General features: G+C 39.2%; 1 protein-coding gene across 1 annotated transcript; it reads left to right on the forward strand.

Moving 5' to 3' along the window:
* Positions 1-136: 136 nt before the first annotated feature.
* Positions 137-21029, forward strand: ZNF790 (zinc finger protein 790). The gene is given in 10 exon segments (XM_065926003.1): positions 137-374; positions 462-587; positions 3812-4182; positions 13160-13283; positions 13541-13627; positions 18001-18215; positions 18217-18247; positions 18286-19389; positions 19392-19453; positions 19455-21029. Coding segments are annotated over 7 exon segments (1881 nt in total). The 5' UTR covers positions 137-374; positions 462-587; positions 3812-4182; positions 13160-13165; the 3' UTR covers positions 19719-21029.
* Positions 21030-21406: the final 377 nt, after the last annotated feature.

Consider the following 21406-nt stretch of genomic DNA (forward strand, 5'->3'; position numbering starts at 1 on the left):
CAGAGGCAGTTTGCCCCTACCCGCCAGAAAAACCCGCCCACTCCTCAGGAGAAGGTCTGCTTCTCGCGGGAGGGAGCACCAGGCCTAGAGGCCTCTGGGAGATGTAGTCCAGAGAGAGAGAGAGCGAGAGAGAGAGAGAGACAGAGAGAGAGAGAGAGAGCGCGCGAGGGCGAGAAAGAAGCTGCTAAAAGCTATCTCCAATTCATCCTGAGTCCCCCGTGGCGAGGAACTGGACCTGGCAGCGCACCTGAGGCTTCCGCGAGTCTCAGCTGACAAGGATTCCATGAGCAAACTTTAGTCAAGCTGACTCCACTGACTCCATCACCCTGCCCACTGGCTATAAACTCCCAGCGACTGTTATATACCAAGTTGAGGTAAATCTCTCTTCCCTATTGCAATAGTCTTTAATAACGTTTTCCTTATGTGTTTAACTTGTTTGGTGCAACTTTTCTTTGACACAGCCCAGCCTCAAGTTTCTGTTGCGGCTCTCGCAGGTTTTGGCGCTCACCCTGCAACATAGTGAGCCCCACGGCATCCCGGGAAATGTAGTCCAGGACTTCGCCAACGGCGGGACGGACTCGGCCAAGGTAAACTGAGTTCCCTAGGCTCTGAGGCGGGGCCTGGCCTCAGCTAAACGCACGGGAGGCTGCTCAGGGTTACGCTTTGATCTGGGAGCGCTCAGATTCCCTTGAGGCAAGCTGCTGAGGAACGTGCTGGGGAGCCAGAAGAGAGAACCCGAATGTGGAACATGAGTGTCTGGGACCAAAGCAGCCTCGGGAGTTTAAAGGGGAGAAATTCACAAGTCCAGTCACATGAGAGAGTGGGCAAAGGAGGGTCCCAGTGTGAGACCATGATGAGATAGCAAGTGTGACTACATTTAGGGGTTAGTTGAATGAAAGAGAGACTGCGTGCGGTGAGGGAGAGGTAGGATCAAGACTATGAGTGGTTTTGTGAGGATAGAGGGTCATATTGTGGGCTTGTGTGTGTGTGTGTGTGTGTGTGAGAGAGAGAGAGAGATCACATGATTGTGGGTCACTGTATGGGTGGCTGAGATAGTGGAAAAATCTGAATCCTCAGCCTCATTTCCTCTTCAAATGGAGATATTTGATCAAAAACAGAAGTAGTGACATTTGAAGATAAAGAGCACTGTATGCAGAGAACACAACTAAACAAAAATGCTGTGGGTTAGCCATAAGCCTCTAAATGGACACAAATTTGAGCAAACTTCGGGAGAGAGTGAAAGACAGGGAAGGCTGACAGGCTGCTGTTCATGGGATTGCAAAGAGTCGGACACGACTGAGTGATGAACAACAGCAACAAGCCATAAGCCTGGTATATTCAGTGAGAAGCAACTAGGACAGTGTGACAAAGTGGAGAGTAGTAAATGAGGTGAACAGCTAATGAGAAGACTGATTATGGAGAATATTTTATGAAGTTTGGTTAGTCTTAGTGAGATGTAAAAGCAATAGTGGGTTTTGAACAGAAGAGTGGCATGATCTTATATTTAAAAGAAATCATTTGGAGTGCTGAGTAGAGAATAGGGTGTAGGGGGACAAAAAAAGAAGAAGGGAAACTAGTCAATGGGCTGGTGGAATAATCCAGGTAAGAGATAATGGTGACTTGGTCTAGGGTGATAGCAGTGGTAGTTATGAGAACTAATTGGATTCTAGATACATTTTGAAGATAGAGCTAAATGGATTGGGTAATAGATTTGATCAGGGAAATGAGAGAAAAAGAGGAACCTAGGCCAACCCCTGTATTTTTAGATCAAGAACCCAGAATTGTCATTTATTGAGATAAAACTAGAATGAACAAGTTTTAGTGGGTAGGTCATTGGTCTTTGCTCTGCTAAACCTCTGAGATCACTAAGGCAAGATGAGAATTCTATGGAAATCTATTAAGATAAAACTAATATAGTAACAGGTTGTTTGGGATTAAGTGGTGGCATCCTAGAGATATGTCCACATCCTAACTCCCAAGACCTGTGAATGTGACCTTATTTGGGGGAAAAAAGGGGGTCTTTACAGATGTAATTAAGATAAGGATCTCTAGGTGAGATTATCCTGGATTATCTGGATGTGATTTAAATACACTTACAATAAACAGAAGATGAGAAGACATAGAAGAAGGCCATATGAGGAAAGAGGCAGAGACTGAAGTTAAGAAGCAACAATCTAAGAACACCTGAAGTATTCCCGATTTTTGCCTTGTGTTTTGGGAATGTCTTGATTTTTCTTGGCTTTTTACATACTTTGTAATTTTTTTGATGTTGTTGAAAGCCATTTGTTTAGGACAGTAGTATGCAGAAAAAGGGTAACATAGCAGAGCTGAGACAACTTATCCTTTAAAGGCCTGGTTGAAGTTTGGCTCTTGATTTACAACTAGAACTTAAAAATTTTGAGAAGATTCCCATTATCCTAATTGATAAGAATGGCTCACTATGTCTACAGTGTTTGTTCAAACAATATAATTTATGCTAAATACTTGCTTTCCTTCTGAGAGTCTGAAATTCTGGAAGGTGCCAGGCAGAGCCTGCCTATGCAGTCAGGCCCCAATGAAAATACTAGATACTGAGTTTCTAACGAGCTCCCCCGGTTGTTACCATTTCACATGTACTGTCACAGCTTGTTCCTGGGGAATTAATGGCTTTTGTGACTCCACTGGGAAAAGGATCTTTGGAAACATGGGGCTGGTTTTTCCTGAAGTTTGCCCAGTGCACCTTTTCTTTTTGCTGATTTTGCTTTGTATTGTTTTGCTATGAGTTCTCCCAGTGAATCCTTGAACCTTGGAGGGAGGGTTGATCTTGGAGTCTGGCAACACCATAGAAACGGAGGAAAATAATTTTTATACCTGAATTGGCATATATTTCCTTCTGCAAAGCCTTTAGTGTGGAGTTTTGAGTTAATCTAGTTAGGAGTTTTAACAACTAAGCAAATTCATACGGTTTGATTGTATTTATGTAAATTTCAAAGATAGATAAGTGAGAAATCAAGATGTTATTATATTAACAAGATAGTGGCCAGTTGGTGTCTTGGGGTCAGAAATGATCACAGGGGGTGGGCATTTCTTCTTGAGGTAACAACAAGGTACCAACATACCAAGATTCTCCTCTTGTATGGTGTTACCCTGAACTTACACATTCTATGCACTTTTCTTCAGGTATTTCCCATTTCACAATTAAAATATTTAAAGATTACTGATGATTTTGAAAATATGGAAAGAATTACTCCTCCATCAGAAAGTTTAGACATACATCTAAATCATAAGCACAGTTCAAGAGGGAGGGGACACATGCATACTTATGACTGATTCACGTTGTACAGCACAAACCAACAACATTGTGAAGGAATTATCTTCCAATTAAAAATAAAAAAATAAATGATAATCACATAAGAAAGGAAGCAAGTGAAAAACAGCTGGCAAGTATTAACTTCAGCAAAAATAATAGCTCAGACATGAATAACATTTATGAAATACTAATGTAACCATGAAAATTAATTTAAGCCACTTTAAGGGTAATTGGAACAAGGTAATTGGAACAATTTGCTGTTGTGAAGGATACTGGAGGAGGTGCTCCCATGGCTTCTCAGACAGGGGACATTCCTCCCCCCTCGCCCCACTGGTGCCCCATAAATCCTCCCCTTCATCCAACCCTCAAGCCAGGGCTTGTGGGATAAGTGTACACCCGTCCAGACCGAGACTCAGGACATTTCTGCCAACCAATGTGTCAGATGCCCAGGAGGTGAGTTTGTGATGAGAATTACACCCTCCTTCCAGAGGTATTTACACAGCTCTGGACTACATTTCCCAGGGGGCATCGCGTTCACGGCTACTTTCCGTCGAAAGATCGCGTGGGCTTCTTGTCCTAGTTCCCACAGAGGAGCATCAGTTTTGTGGACGAAGAGAGGCGTGGAGTCCTCAGTTGAAACTTGCGTTCTAGACGCGGCATGGAACTGGTTGACGCTTTGCCACAGATATGAGGCGGTGTGAGGCCGATGGTCTCTGCCGAGCGAAGAGACCTCTGGGCTTTTAAAAGGTTGTCCAGGCTGCAGACCACATTTCCCAGTGGCCACCGTACCCGAGGCAACATTCTGTCCGCACACTCGCCGGTTCAGGACCATAGAAGGGATCGCCCGCGAGTCCCTGAGGAACATCCACAGATTGAGGGAATCTCAAAGTCGGGTGAGTCTAAGACCCGGGAGCGGAGTGAACCCTGAGAGGCCCAGGCCGCGGGGGAGGGCAGTGAGGGGCTAAAGTTTTCATAGTTCTAGGCTTTACCAGCGATGGGTTGTGGGAGGGACGATGGTGGGGGAGTTGCGTGTGTGTATCCGCGCGCGCGAGGGATCCTGGCCGCGAACCTTGGGTGCTTGTGTGAAATTGGTGCAGGAGCAAGTTGTGGGAACCGTGGAGGGATGTGTGTGTGTGTGCGTGTGTATATTGCAATGGGGACGAGAGCTGTATGTGATTGTAATGGACCTTTTAGATATGGCTGTGCACGTGTATGATTGTGACTGTCACCAAGTCGTGAACGTGTGTGTAAAGGTGGTAAATGTGGCAGCAGTTGTGGGGCCAGAGACAAGGAATTCAACATTGCGTGCGGTTAGTAACCTTCACAGTCTTTCGTGAAGGTGTGGGGAGTAGTTTCTGTAGGGCTGCTTGGATTGGAGTAGGATAAGGTAAAATGAGGCGAGAGGAATGGGAAACTGTAGACCACATATTCGAAGAGTTTTTCTGTAAATATGAGCAAAGAAATAAGCAGCAGCTGGGGAGGGAGAAATAACAACCTATCAATATGATAGCAGAAACGAGCCATGAGAGAAGGAAAAGTGGTTATACCGGTAAGGAGTAAGCCAGGCTCATCTGTAGGTGTCCTGAAATTGCAAGAATAAAAGAAGGGTAGTAGCCTATGGGCTCCCCTGTGTAGCTCAGTGGTAAACAAGAGACACAATTGGATCCCTGGGTTGGGAAGATCCCCTGGAGAAGAAAATGGTAACACACTTCAGTATTCTAGCCTGAAAAATCCCTTGGACAGAAGAGCCTGGCGGGCTGCAGGCCCTGGGGTGGCCAAAGAGTCCACTGAACAACAAATCGCAACTTAGCAACTGAACAAATAGCATTGTACAGGGTAAGCCATGAGCTCAAGTTTTGAAAAAACAAAAGGAAAGAAATACCCTGTACTTGGTAGATGTCAGCAACAGTATGACTGTTATGGGAGTTATATATGGTCTCTTGGCATGAAATTCAAAGGTAGAGGTTTTGTGGAGGAGGAAGGGAGAAAGTCTGAAAGTAATAAGAGCAAGGAGGACACCTGCCCCACTTAAAGACCCAGTGGCAAGAGGCTGTTGCGGGGCGGGGAAAACATTGAGAGGGCTACAGGAGTCCTCTGGAGAAAGCCAAGTTTCTGTTAGACCCAGAAAGGTGAAAGGATTGTTCGGGGAAGTGGTTGAAGATAAAAGAGGGGTTTGTTACTCTGAATTCCAGAGGGCAACTAGAAAGTCTCAGGAATTGAAGGATGAGAAAATGTGATGTCTAACTGATGGGGAATACAGTATCTGTAAAGAGAGATCACCAACGACCCTAGGGCTTATTACAATATGATGGGCATAAACAGGGGTACAGGGGATACTGATGCTTATTCTGATTGGATTCACAGCTGTGTTGGAGAGGTAGTATTGTGGTAGAATGAGGTGGACTTTTGAGTATTCCCTTGAAAAGAGGGAAGTCGAGCATAAAACATTTAAGAATGGTTGGAGTAGACAGAATAATGTCCCTGCAAAGACGTCCCTGTAATGTGCCTGGCCAGAACCTGGGCACCTATGAATATGTTAATTACAAGGCAAAAGGAACTTTGCAAGTGGGATTAAATTAAGGATTTTGAAGTGGGGAGATTATCCTAGACTATCCCTTTGGGCCCAAACTAATCACTTGGATCCCTAAAGTCAGTGGACTTTTTCCAACTGAGTTTAGAGTTGCAGGGAGATGTGATCACAGAAGAATGGTCGGAGAGATACAAAGTTGCTGGTTAGATCAAGGAAGTTAGCCTCAAACCCAGGAGTGTTGGTGGCCTCTCAGTTCAGTTCACTTCAGCTCAGTCGCTCAGTCGTGTCCGACTCTTTGTGATCCCATGAATCACAGCATGCCAGGCCTCACTGTCCATCACCAACTCCCGGAGTTTACTCAGACTCATGCCCATCGAGTCGGTGATGCTATCCAGCCATCTCATCCTCTGTCATCCCCTTCTCCTCCTGCCCCCAATCCCTCCCAGCATCAGGGTCTTTTCCAATGAGTTAACTCTTCGCATGAGGTGGCCAAAGTACTGGAGTTTCAGCTTCAGCATCAGTCCTTCCAATGATCTCCTTTCGGATGGACTGGTTGGATCTCCTTGCAGTCCAAGGGACTCTCAAGAGTCTTCTCCAACACCACAGTTCAAAAGCATCAATTTTTTGGTGCTCAGCTTTCTTCACAGTCCAACTCTCACATCCATACATGACCACTGGAAAAAACCATAGCCTTGATCAGACGGACCTTTGTTGGGAAAGTAATGTCTTTGCTTTTTAATATGCTACCTAGGGTGGCCTCTAGGAACTGGAAAACCTAAGGAAATTAATTCTCACCTAAAGCGATTCGTGGGGTCGCAAAGAGTTGGACACAACTGAGTAACTGAACTGAACTGAACTGAAAGCCTGCAGAAAGGAACACAGCCTTGCCAACACCTTGCTCTTTCTTAGCCAAGTGAGAACCATGGCAGACTTCTATCTAACTGTAAGGTAATTAAAGTTTTATTGTTTTAAGCCACTGCATTTATGATTGTTTGGTACTCAGTAGTTGAAAACTAATATTGTGGTATAGTTTCTTAGACTCAGCATCATGGAAGTGTTTGAGCCATGTGTCATGAGGGAAACTCACCACTTATTGATAAAATTTAGGACTTTAGGTAAAGCACATAGGCCCCCTCTTGTAATGTACTGTTTTGCTGCATTATGATATTGAAATTTAATGAATTCGTCTTTGTGATCTAATATATGGTCAGTCTATAGGTATTTGTTTTGCACTTGATTTATCTTTTTTTTATCTTAAATTGAGAAAAATATATTAAAATTCATTTTAATATGACTTATCAATGAAATTAATTATCAGTGAAATTTTATCTTGCATCAGCCTGTAACTTCTGCTTTATGAAAGTTCCACTGTTAGTTGATATATAGATATTCATAATTATTATGTGTTTATTGTGAATTGTAAACTTTAGTATTTTAGCATCGTCAAGATCATAGCCCTTGGTTATTTTGTTTGTTTTCATTTGCCTTGTATATATTTCTTCATAGTTTATAAAATAGATCTTTTATTCAAGTTTATCATATATATAGGCAAGTGTATACACAATGATGCAAACAACCAATAAAATCAAAACAGTACACCTTGAATCACCACAAAGGAAACACCCATGTAATAAGCACCCAGATCAAGAAATAAACCATTTCCTGCATTACAGAAGCCCCTGTTGTGCTCCTGTTCAGTCAGTAGATTCCCCAAAGTAACCACCATACATCAGTTTTGTCTGTTTTTGAACATATGTATATGTGGAGTCATACAGTATATAGCATTTTGTGTTGACTTCTTTGTTCAACATTATGTTTGTGAGATTCATCCATATTGTTTTATGTAAATTTAGCTTACTGTTTGCCTTGCTAAATGCACTGGTATTCCATCGCATGAATATACCAACTATATTTGTCCATTCAACAGTTGATATACAGTTGGTTGACATTTGGCCTGTTTCCAGATTTGGACTTTCATGAATAATGATGTTAGGAGCATTCTTCCACTTGTCATTTTATATTCATATGTATTTGTTTCTTAGGTCTATTTCTAGAGAAACTTGCTGGATCATAGGGTATGTGAATCTACTTAAGCAGATATAATCCATTTTCCAAAATGCACAAAATCAGTACTCCAATCAACAGTTTATGCAAGTTTCAGTTGCTTCACTTTCTCATTAACATGTGGTATTGTCAGACTAAAATTTTTGCCAATATGGTGGATATATATGCAGTGGTATTGCGCTGTGGTTTTCTTAATTTATGACTAATGAAGTGGAGTGCTTTTGTTTTAATGCCTCTTGACCATATCCTTCCCAAAGGATATCTTCCTTTGGCAAATGCCTGTTTAAGTCCTTTGGCCTTCCTTTGCAGAGTGTCTGTTCACGTTTTGGGGAGCTTGTCTGCCTTTTTACTGTTGATTCTTAGGAGTTCTTTATTTAGAGTTCTGTAGTTTGGATATGAATCTTCATCAGCTGTGTGTATTGCAAATAATATCTCCCAGTCCATTTTCACTCCTTTTCTGAGAAATTACTTTTTAAAATGTAGTCTGAAAAATATATAATCTGAATTAATTTTTTCCCTTTGTGGTTTGTGCTCTCTGTACCCTGTTAAGAAATCTTAATTCTCTCTTTTGATTTGTATTTCATCTCTAGAGGCTCTGCTTAGTTGCGAGTTGAATCACTTCTTTTTTTTTAATTAATTTGATTAAAGTGTAGTTGATTTCCAGTGTTGTGTTTATTTCTGCTGTACAGCAGAGTGACTCAGTTATACACATATTTTTTTCACATTCTTTCCCATTATGGTTTATCATCAGATATTGAATATAGTTCCCTGTGCTATGCAGTAGGTCCTTGTTACTCCATCCTATATATATAATAGTTTTCATCTGCTAATCCCAAACTCCCAATTCTCTCCTACCCTCCCCCACACCCCCTTTGGCAACTACAAGTCTGTTCTTTATGTCTGTGAGTCTGTTTCTGTTTTGTTAGATACATTCTTTTGTGTCATATTTTAGATTCCACATATAAGTGATACCATATAGTATTTGTCTTTCTATTTCTGGCTTACTTCACGTAGTATGGTAATGTCTAGGTCCCTCCATGTCTTTGCAAATAGCATTTTTCATACTATCCTGGCTGGGTAGTATTCCATTGTATATATGTATGTACCACATCTTCTTTATCTATTCATCTGTTGATGGACACTTACTTTTTTTTCCATGTGTTGTGCTCTTTGTAGTTTATTCTTCATGTCTGAAGTGGTTTTGCCTATATTCTTTTTCATTCTTGAATTCTACTAGCTTTTATATGTGGTCTACCTATCACTTCCTTCTCTTTCCTGAAATCATTGTACCATTTGTGCATGTAGTTTTGCTTCTGAGCTGTGATTGTACCATAAATTCTTAAAATTCATATTGAAATGTTGGGTAATAATTTTAATCTTCTCTGAAATTTTTAGTGAGTTTTCTTTATACATGGGGAATTGGGGCACTCTTCAAACTTTTATCTAACTGTATTTTTGGACACGGTGTTTCTAATTTTGTTTTTGCAATGTTATTTATTTATTAATTTTTTTGGTATATGTGTCACTGGCACTTTCCTACGAAAAGGAAAATGGGGCAAAGGTTCTGCTCAAGAGTTCCTTCCTCTGTTTCTGCGTAGGAGAGTTTCTTTAAAAGCTAGCGCCTCTGAAGAGTCAGGCCTTCTTTTTTGTTCACGACCTAACCTGGTTCAGGAAGATTCTTGCTGTCAGCTCTGAGTTCCTCAGTGTCTTCTTTGCTGAAATTAAAAAATATCATCAAGGTCCCAATTCAATGAAGCTAGTATTACCCTGATTCCAAAGCCAAGCAAAGCCTATCTTGTATAAATATGATACAAAAATTCTCAACAAAATATTAATAAACCAAGTTCAGCAATGTATAAAATGAATTATACAACATGACTGAGTGGAATACATCCCACATATGCAAGGTTATTTGAACATCCAAAGATAAATTAATGTAACAGCTGAAGGATACAGGATTTCTTTTTGAGGTGATGAAAATATTCTGAAATTGACTTGCGGTGGTTACACATATGTTAATTTGCTAAAAAAAGAAAAAAAAACCACTGAACTGCTTACTTTAAATGCATTAATTGTAGGGTATATGGATTTTATATCAGTAAAGCTGATTAAAAAATAAAAGAATACAGCCTGTGTATTTTGAATTTTTCCACCTTGAATCCTTCTGTCATCTCCATGCCTCTTTTTACTACCTCCACCATTAATCACCTCCTTTTCATAGCATTTCTGCTCACAGAAACTCTCCTTCAGCATGGTCTACTCCTCATAAGAATGAATATTTCTTATGTCTTCTTTGGGAAAACGTTTGTTTAGATCCTCTACCCATTTTTCGACTGGGTTTTTGTTTTTTTGATATTGAGCTGTTTATATATTTTAGAGATCAATCCCATGTTGATTGCATTGTTTGCAGGTGTTTTTTTCCCATTCTGTAGGTTGTCTTTTCATTTTGTTTATCGTTGCCCTTAGTTTTGTCATGAGAGTGCTTTAGATGAAAATGAGTCAGTACGTTTTATATACTCTGGTTGGACCTGGGGGAGATGAGAGGCCACTGTCAAACAGGAAGTACACAGGATGGCCCTGGGCAGATGCTCGGGGCTCCCAGATGGGAGAATTCCCCCAGCGGATGTCTAACTTGGGGTCCTTTTTGTTAAAGGGTCTATTCAGAGCAAGTCAGAATGGCCTTATCTCATATTCTGAATATTCTGATCCATGTCATGATTTAGCATAACTGATTGGACTGAAACTTCATCCTGCTGTAGTTTAGTCTCTTGAGTTTTGGATAGGGCCAGAATTTCTGCAGATTCCCTCTGACCTTCCTTCAGGGAATAAAATGGTATTCTTAGTCCATTTGAAAGCTCCAAGGAAAGCCTGACCTCTTAGGATTCCTTCCCTCTAGCTCCACTTTCTCAAGACTGCTTCAACATGAGGAATCCAGAAGGCTGAGTGACTCTTGGAATTTTAAGTTATGGTCCATGTGAGTTGGAATTGCTTCTCTTCAAAAATTTGACTATTTTTAGTAATAATATAGGGCTTCCCTGCTGACTCAGATGGTAAAGAATCTGCCTGCAATGCAGGAGACCCAGGTTCGATCCCTGGGTCAGGAAGATCCCTGAAGATGGGAATGGCTACCCACTCCAGTATCCTTGCCTGGAGATTTCCATAGACAGAGGAGCCTGGCGAACTACAGTCCATGGGATCGGACATGACTGAAGTGACTTAGCATGCACACACAATTATAGTAAGATAACCGTTTATATTACATCATGTAAATATTTTTGTTCCTTATCCTTAAACTGCTTACCTGACTCACTATTCAGTATGGTAAGTGATATTTGTGAAATAGTTTAGTGCTTTCTCTGTATGTCCCTCTTCTCTCCAACATGGCATTCAATACCTCTTGTGACCACTTGTAAAAGAATGAAACTAAAACACTTTCTAACACCATATACAAAAATAAACTCAAAATGGATTAAAGATCTAAATGTAAGAACAGAAACTATAAAACTCCTGGAGGAGAACATAGGCACAACACTCTCCAACATGAATCACATGCCAGTCAGGATGGCTGCTATCCAAAAGTCTACAAGCCATAAATGCTGGAGAGGGTGTGGAGAAAAGGGAACCCTCTTACACTGTTGGTGGGAATGCAAACTAGTACAGCCGCTATGGAGAACAGTGTGGAGATTTCTTAAAAAACTGGAAATAGAACTGCCATATGACCCAGCAATCCCACTTCTGGGCATACACACCGAGGAAACCAGACCTGAAAGAGACCCGTGCACCCCAGTGTTCATCGCAGCACTGTTTATAATAGCCAGGACATGGAAACAACCTAGATGCCCATCAGCATCTAGGAATATTACTCAGCCGTTAAAAAGAATTCATTTGAATCAGTTCTAGTGAGATGGATGAAACTGGAGCCCATTATACAGAGTGGAGCAAGCCAGAAAGATAAAGAACATTACAGTATACTAAAACATATATATGGAATTTAGAAAGATGGTAACGATAACCCTATATGCAAAACAGAAAAAGAGACACAGATGTACAGAACAGACTTTTAGACTCTGTGGGAGAAGGCGAGGATGGGATGTTTCAAAAGAACAGCATTGAAACATGTATATTATCTATAGTGAAACAGATCACCAGCCCAGGTAGGATGCATGAGACAAGTGCTCGGGCCTGGTGCACTGGGAAGACCCAGAGGAATCGGGTGGAGAGGGAGGGGGGAGGGGGGATCGGGATGGGGAATACATGTAACTCCATGGCTGATTCATGTCAATGTATGACAGAACCCACTACAATATTGTAAAGTAATTAGCCTCCAACCAATAAACCTCTTGTGTCCTAATATTTTGACAGAGCACTGAAGGAAGAGAAATATATTCCCTTAAAGGGAATAGTAGAGACTTTTAAAGATCAAACTGTGGCTCCTGAGTCATTCTGCTGTGTACCTGAAACTATCACAACATGGTTAATTGACTGTACTCCAATATAAAAGAAAATGTTAAAAGACAGCAACTGTGGTTCATCAAAGTGGAATTGAGTGACTAAAAAGGACACACTATATGAAAGCTTTTATTTACCCTGTATGATGGGGTGTTTCAATTTAGGAAAGATGAGAGTCAGTGTTAGTTGGTATTCGTTTTAGTAGTGGCACTTTGTCATGCTTTTAGATAAAGGATATAAGAAGAGATTGAGTTCAAAGAGATGTGGGATCTTGCCAAGAAACCAGTGACAGGTTAATATCATTAGGAAGAAGTGCAGATAGTCAGCTACTTAGCTGATAGCCTAGAAATTTTATACATTCGCCACAGAAGATGGAATTCAGTTAGGGAGTATATCTCTTAAGAATCCTTTCAAATTCAACTAATAGAAAATTCAAATAAAAGAAGGTGAAAGAAAAAGAAAAACAACACTTCTCTCATACAATAAATCTGGAGTTAAGTATTCCAGGCTGGTGTAGCCTCTTGGTGGTATCAACAAAGAACTCATATGATACTTGATTTTCTGGGCTGCCATCCAGTTGTCTGTCTTGGTGTTTGTTATAGGAAGGTCTTAACATTGTTGTGACTGACAGCAGGAGATTTTAAGAGCATATAGACACTTGGCTTCAGGGACACTAATTTCCCTGTTGTTTCCCCTGCTACCCTAGAGGCAGCCAACTCCAGTTTTTGCTGAATGTGTATCCCTCTTCCTACAGTGCCCTTTTCCATCTTTTCCCTGCCTATCTAAAAGATTTACTTCACCATTGATGTTTGGGTTTGTCATTTCAACAGCTGATGTTCAGTGATGTAGCTGTAGATTTCTCTCACGAGGAATGGGAGTGCCTGGACTTAGAACAGAGGCATCTGTACAGTGATGTGATACTGGAGAACTACAGCAACCTGGTCTCACTGGGTAAGCTTCAGAATTTCACCCCAGAGATCCCTGATTTCTACATTGTGAATTTTCGGATTGTCTTTCAAGTGTCTCACGGGATTTCTGATCTATTTCTGGGGAAATGGTGTGTGCTTTGTACATTTGGCAATAAGTCATCATCTTTGGGAACCTCCATCTTCCCCTTCGTTTATTCCTTTTTCTTGCCCTACCTAGTAACTAAGGACTTAGAAAACCCTTACCAGTTGGTAATTTCCTATTTCTTATTTTCTGACCAGGACTTTGCTTTTATCATCCAGAAGTATTCTCTTTATTGGAGAAGGAAAGAGAGCCCTGGATGGCTTTGAAGGATGAGACTTGCCCAGGTGAGTGAGGGCTGAACAAGGAGGCCATCACTGCAGATAACAGCCCAGAAGTTTAGTGAAGCAGCAGCATCTCTGTAATATTGGTCTAGAGTTTCCTCCTCAGAGGCCAAAAACCTGTGGATAAAGGCCTGAAACCTAGAAATAAAAGTAACCTTTTCCATGTGAAGTTCCAAATGAATCTTCTCTTCACCTCCAAATGCTACTCCATTTCAGTGCTCTCATTTTTCCTTCATGTTACAGAAAGGTAGATGCCCTTGTTTTTCTCCAGTGTCAATGGTTTAGGGTCAGTTTCTTCCCATTTCTCTTTTTTCCCCCTGTTTAGATATTTGTAAATTTCTTCATTCACTAAAAAAATACTTCAACTCTATTTTTCATTTTACCTGTTACCTCTTGAATTTCTCTTATTTTGCATAGTTTTTGCTTGCTGTTGCATTTCCTTCATTAATTAATTCTTTATTTTAAGTAACATTTATTAATTTTTCTAATTTCATTTTAGGTTAAGAAGGGTTAACAAAGAATCTATAATCAATTAAGAAATGTGGTATTCTTTTCTGCGACTGGAACAATTTCATTAACTTCTGCAAAGCAGTCTCTATATTAAGAGAGGGCCTCATAGGCTGCTTTGTTATGGTTTCTGGTTACAGTGAAGAGGAAATGGCAAGAGAGAGGTTAGGGCTAATGAAAGACAATAAGCAGAGAATACAGTGTCATAAAAAGCCAGTCGTGCCTGTCAAAAGGAAGCAAGGGTTATATTTGGCAAGAGGATGGTAATTGGTGAATTTTCTATTATGGGTAAGCATCAGATTGAAATAATTTTCTCTTGAAGCTTCCTTTTTATTTGAAATATCAAGGAAGGAAATTTAATTCCTTTTTGGAGTCATGTTGTGGCTCATTTGGTAAAGAATCTGCCTGCAATGCAGAAGACCCAGTTTCAATCTGTGGGTTGGGAAGGTTCCCCCAGAGAAGGGAATAGCAACCCACTCTAGTATTCTTGCCTGGAGAATTCCATGGACAGAGGAGCTGGTGGGCTGTAGTCCATGGAGTCACAAAGAGTCAGACATGCCTGAGTGTCTAACACTTCTAAATTTCTGAACCTATATTGATGTGTTTCTTTAAATTTAATTAATTAATTAATTTATTTTTGGCTGTGCTGAATCTTTGTTGCTGCATGGACTTTTTACTAGTTGTAGTGAGCAGGGTCTACTCTTTGTTGTGGTGCACAGGCTCCTCATTGTAGTGGCTTCTCTTATTGTGAGTCACAGGCTCTAGGGTGCAGGCTTCAGCAGTTGTGGCTTGTGAACTAATCGTTGCAATTCCCGGGCTCTACAGCACAGGCTCAGTAGTTGAGGTGCGTGGACTTAGTTGCTCTGCGGCATGTGGGATCTTCCTGGATCAGGGATTGAACCTGTGTCTCTTGCATTGACAGGCGGTTTCTTAACTGCTGGACCACCAAGGAAGCTCTAACATAGTTTTTTTTGTTTTTTTTTTTTTAATTTTTAAAAAAAATTTTTCAGTGGGTTTTGTCATACATTGATATGAATCAGCCATAGAGTTACACGTATTCCCCATCCCAATCCCCCCTCCCACCTCCCTCTCCACCCGATTCCTCTGGGTCTTCCCAGCCCACCAGGCCCGAGCACTTGACTCATGCATCCCACCTGGGCTGGTGATCTGTTTCACTATAGATAATATATATGCTGTTCTTTCGAAACATCTCACCCTCACCTTCTCCCACAGAGTTCAAAAGTCTGTTCTGTACTTCTGTGTCTCTTTTTCTGTTTTGCATATAGGGTTATCGTTACCATCTTTCTAAATTCCATATATATGTTTTAGTATACTGTAATGTTCTTTATCTTTCTGGCTTGCTTCACTCTGTATAATGGGCTCCAGTTTCATCCATCTCATTAGAACTGATTCAAATGAATTCTTTTTAACGGCTGAGTAATATTCCATGGTGTATATGTACCACAGCTTCCTTATCCATTCGTCTGCTGATGGGCATCTAGGTTGCTTCCATGTCCTGGCTATTATAAACAGTGCTGCGATGAACACTGGGGTGCACGTGTCTCTTTCAGATCTGGATTCCTCAGTGTGTATGCCCAGAAGTGGTATTGCTGGGTCATATGGCAGTTCTATTTCCAGTTTTTTAAGAAATCTCCACACTGTTTTCCATAGTGGCTGTACTAGTTTGCATTCCCACCAACAGTGTAAGAGGGTTCCCTTTTCTCCACACCCTCTCCAGCATTTATTGCTTGTAGACTTTTGGATAGCAGCCATCCTGACTGGCGTGTAATGGTACCTCATTGTGGTTTTGATTTGCATTTCTCTAATAATGAGTGATGTTGAGCATCTTTTCATGTGTTTGTTAGCCATCTGTATGTCTTCTTTGGAGAAATGTCTGTTTAGTTCTTTGGCCCATTTTTTGATTGGGTCATTTATTTTTCTGGAATTGAGCTTCAGGAGTTGCTTGTATATTTTTGAGATTAATCCTTTGTCTGTTTCCTCATTTGCTATTATTTTCTCCCAATCTGAGGGCTGTCTTTTCACCTTACTTATAGTTTCCTTTGTTGTGCAAAAGCTTTTAATTTTCATTAGGTCCCATTTGTTTATTTTTGCTTTTATTTCCAATATTCTGGGAGGTGGGTCATAGAAGATCTTGCTGTGACTTATGTCGGAGAGTGTTTTGCCTATGTTCTCCTCTAGGAGTTTTATAGTTTCTGGTCTTACATTTAGATCTTTAATCGAACATAGTTATTTTTAAACTCTGTCTCATAACTCCAATATCTAGAATTCCTACAGATCTGTTTCTGCTCTCTGTTGTTTCTATAGTTTCTGCATTCATGTTGTATAGTTATTTTAATTTTGTGTTAAACTTATCTGCAAAATATGAAACTAATGAATAGGTTATCTTCCTTTATAGAGAACTCTGTATGCTACAAAGTTCTGAAACATTTTTGTTGTTATCTCAATCCATTGCCCTCCTTGGTCACTGGGATAATTTGAAACTGATCTGTAGTTCCTGTGTAGGTCTGCCTCTCTTTTACCCACATACCTAGATTATGGTCCTTGAGTTATAAGTCAGTGTGTGAGATGTTTAGGACGCCCCCTGTAGACCAACCCTAGATACCAATCTCTTATTACTTTAGTCTTGAAAGATGTTATATGTTCTATCAGTCTCTTAAGTCAAATGACCATGATGCTGGCAGAGATTGAAGGCAAAAGAAGAAGGGGGCAGCAGAGGATGAGATGGTTGGATAGCATCATCAACTTAATGGACATAAATTTGAGCAAACTCCAGGAGATAGTGGAGTACAGAGGAGCCTGGATTGCTACTGTCCATGGGGTCTCAGGGAATCGGACACGACTGAGCAACTAACACATGGAGTTGCAAAGAGTCTGATATGATTTTGATACTGAACAACAACAAAGCCAAATGCTAATACCAGTACAATTTCAATAATAGAAATTGGATAAGCCCTTCAGCGTATTCACATAGTAGTAGTTGTAGTATTTTTTTGCTTTGTTCTTCTAAAATATTTTACCAGTAAGTTTGATATCCCATGGAGGTTTGGTAAAGGTCATCTGGGAAAGAGCTTGAAGCATAAAATCAAATGGAACAGCATTGCTATAAACTCAAGAAATAAACAAAAACACCTTGTTTGGGATCATCTGACAAATGACTTGGCTAAGCCCAGTGGTGAAAATGAGCAAGGCAAAGTATTTAAATGTGCAAAGACAAATGAGTAAGTAGGTATGATTTTCCATTTCTCTGAACTAGCATAGAAATGCTTTTGTTTGCTTTTACCTGTACAGAAAGTGATATAGAATTATGTGCACTCATTTCAGTAGAGATGAAAGGGATTAGACAATGAGATGTATTATCAGTACTTTGTTATCACATCATCCCAGTTGTACTTCCTGGTTCCTGATTTTTTTGGTATTATCCTTTACTCCATCCTTTGGTTCCCTTTGCCCTTCTTTGACCTGCAGTATATATATTTTTTAACAGAATTATTTTTTTAATGCCTAATGTGCTAAATGTTGATTATACCATACTGGGTAAAATAGTCTTAAGTCTTTAAATTGATATCTCATGATTGGTATAGTACCTGAACAATCTTTTTTTATTGTTGAACTCCTCAGATGAATTTGACCTGATTGTATATCTAATCACCTGCCTTGGCTTTTTTAGTTCTTTTAAATTTCTATTTATTTATTTCCCTTTTTAAAAATTGTCCAAAATGTATGGATTTGTTAAGCTATTCACATTTCATATGCTCTGTTTATTTTAGGATTTATTCCTATATCTACATTGAAAACCTTAATTCTTTCTGAACAGAAAAACAGTATGAATTTATCTTCTTATCTTTCAGACATACAATCCAGGTGTCAGACCAAGAAGTTATCACCAAAAAATGGCATTTTTGATACAGAAGTATCTCAATGGGAAATAATGGAAATTTGTAAAAAACATAGCCCTGAATGTTTGTGTTTTAGAGGTGATTAGCAAAGCAAAGGTCAGTTTGAAAGACAACAGGAAAATCAGGAGGAATGTTTGAAGCAAGTTATACTCAATTGTAAAAAAAAGTCCCGCTTTTAACCAGCACACAGCTTTTAATCTTCATCAGAGATTTACTTATTTATTTATTTATTTATTTTTCATCAGAGATTTAATACAGGAAAGAAACTGAATGAATTTAAAGATTGTAGGAAAGCCTTTTGTTCTAACTCAGACTGTATTCAACATCAGTTAATTCACACTGGTGAAAAATTTTGTGAAGATAAGAAATGTGAGAAGACCTTTTATATTGATTCAGAACTTACTCAATATCAGACAATTTATACTTCTAAGAAAACATACGACTGTAAAGAATGTGGGAAGACTTTCAGTTTGTGTTCAAGTCTTAACAGTCATAGAATTCATACTGGTGAAAAACCTTTTAAATATAAAGAATGTGGGAAGGCCCTTAAATTTCATTCACAGTTTAGTGTCCATAAGCATATTCATACTGGTGAGAAATATGAATGTAAGAAATGTGGGAAGGCCTTTAGTTGTGGCTCAGACCTTATTAAACATCAGAGAATTCATACTGGTGAAAAACACTATGAATGTAATGAATGTGGAAAGGCCTTTAGTCAGCGATCACATCTTACTAAACATCAGAGAATTCACAAAGGTGAAAAACCTTATGAATGTGAGGAGTGTGGGAAAGCTTTTACTCGTGGCTCACACTTAATTAAACATCAGAGAATTCATACCGGTGAGAAATCTCGTGAATGTAAAGAATGTGGAAAGGCCTTTATTCGTGGTTCAAATCTTGCTCAATATCAGAACGTTCATGTTGGTAGGAAACCCTTTGAATGTGAGAAATGTGGGAAAGCCTATATCTGGAGTTCACACCTGACCCAACATCAGCGAATTCATACTGGTAGGAAGTCTCATGAATGTAAGCAATGTGGGAAGACTTTTTTATGGGCCTCATACCTTGCTCAACATGAGAAAATTCATAATGAAAGGAAACCCTATGAATATAGGGAATGTGGAAAGACCTTTCTTCATGGTTCAGAGTTTACGCAACATTAGAAAATTCATACCGGTGAGAGAAACTATGAATGTAAGGAATGTGGAAAGACTTTTTTTCGTGGTTCAGAACTTAATCGACATCAGAAAATCCATACTGGAAATAGATCATATGAATGTGAAGAGTGTGGTAAAGCCTTTCTCTGGAATTCAGAACTTACATGACATCAGAGAATACATACTGTGAGGAACCTTATGTATGTAAAGTCTGTGGGAAATCTTTTATCTGGGGTTTACAGCTAACACTGTGAACATAGCAAAATTCATAATGATGCAGAACCCTATAAATGTAAGGAAAGTGGCCAGATTTTTAGTCACCATTCGTATTTTGCTGAACAGAAAATTCACAATGATGAGAATCTCTATCAATGGAGAGATTATGGGAACACCACTGGTCATGACTGTGACTTTGCTCAATACCAGAATATTTACACTTTTGAGAAATCCTGTGAGCATAAAGATTTTGAGATGGCATTTTCTCCAGGCTCTCACTTTATTTCACTCTTGTGAAATCTTGTGATATAAAAATGTAGGAAAAATCTTTATTCATGTTAATTGTTAATTGACTTCAGTTAATTCCTTTTTTTGAGAATGCCTGTAATGTAAATAATATTGGAAGATCTTTTCAGAGCATACAACACACTCAACAAAAGGAATTAGAAAAAATTCCTAATGCAGTGTATATTAATAGAGGAAAACATTTATTGAGTAGTCATCAATTATAGGCTATCAGGGTAAAGCCATACAAATGAGATGATAGTGTGAATCCTTTTGAATGATTCTTAAAAGATTCTCCACATCATTTTATGCTGCATAGACTTAAAGCCCAAATCATGTAGGGAAACTTTGCATTACTACTTAAATCTTGTTGCACTTCCCCGAATCATACCAAAGGCAAATTTGTCTTGAAATTAATCTGGAAAAGCCTTGAGCTATGTCATACAACTTATTTGGCATGTCTTAGTTCTGGTGCCTTTTACCTCCTAATTTTTGGGGCAACAACTTATTTCTGTGTCCGTTTGCTTACTTATTAGATTGTAAGGGTTAAATGAGTTTGATGATTTAAATGACTTAATGACCATCTTTAAGACTAGTATTAGACTATTTCTATGAGAAGAAAACCTTAAGAGTATAATAATTACAGACAAATGTGCCATTTGTATGTATGTCTTATTGAAGAGCAGAATTTTAATTCTGAAGATAAACCAGTAAAATCTAATGAAGCAAAACAAGCTTTGATTCAGTATTAATTTCATTTGCTGCATAAACTCATACTATAAAGAAAGCATTATGGTTTAGTGAATGGGGTTGTTGAGTGCTCAGTATTTTTTTAAGGCATTTGGAAATGATTTGTTTCTAACAAATTTCTAAAACCAAGTGTCATTATCCATTTTATCACCACAGTTAAATTTTGAAAATTAGAAAATAGTGGAATGAATTCTGACCTCTTAGAAGTTGAGTACTACATATATAAACAATTCTCAGATTAATAAGTAAATCAAAAGTGAAATTATGGCTATTTGGATGTGAATGATAATGAAACTCCTATAAATAAAAATCTTAGGAATGTAACCATAGACTTCTCAATGGAAATTGCTTTATGTATAAAACCAAGAAGATTGAGGGCAGTTTATTTCTTTTCACCACTGTATCTCTAGCTCTTAGAACAGTTCCTGTCGTATTGTTGGGTCCAAATATTTGTCAAGTTAAATGATGATTACTCAAGCTAGAATAAGAGCAAATGCCTCCGAGTAAACTGATGAAAATGTTTAATGAAAATAATGCCAAAATCATGGAATAAAGAACAAAGGTTTTTTATTTTAAAACTGAATGTTATATATTTTATTTTAAAATGTATATTTATTTAATTTTTTTATTTGGCTGCACTTGGTCTTTTCCTTTTTCCATTTATTTTTATTAGTTGGAGGCTAATTACTTTACAATATTGTAGTGGTTTTTGCCATACATTGACATGAATCAGCCATGGATTTACATGTGTTCCCCATCCCGATCCCCCGCTCCCGCCTCCCTCTCCATCCCATTCCTCTGAGTCTTCCCAGTGCACCAGCCCTGAGCACTTGTCTCATGCATCCAGCCTGGGCTGGTGATGTGTTTCACCCTTGGTAGTATACTTGTTTCAATGCTGTTCTCTCTGAACATCCCACCCTCGCCTTCTCCCACGGAGTCTAAAAGTCTGT

Source organism: Muntiacus reevesi, chromosome 2 (assembly GCF_963930625.1).
Source record: "Muntiacus reevesi chromosome 2, mMunRee1.1, whole genome shotgun sequence".
Classification (NCBI taxonomy): Eukaryota; Metazoa; Chordata; class Mammalia; order Artiodactyla; family Cervidae; genus Muntiacus; species Muntiacus reevesi.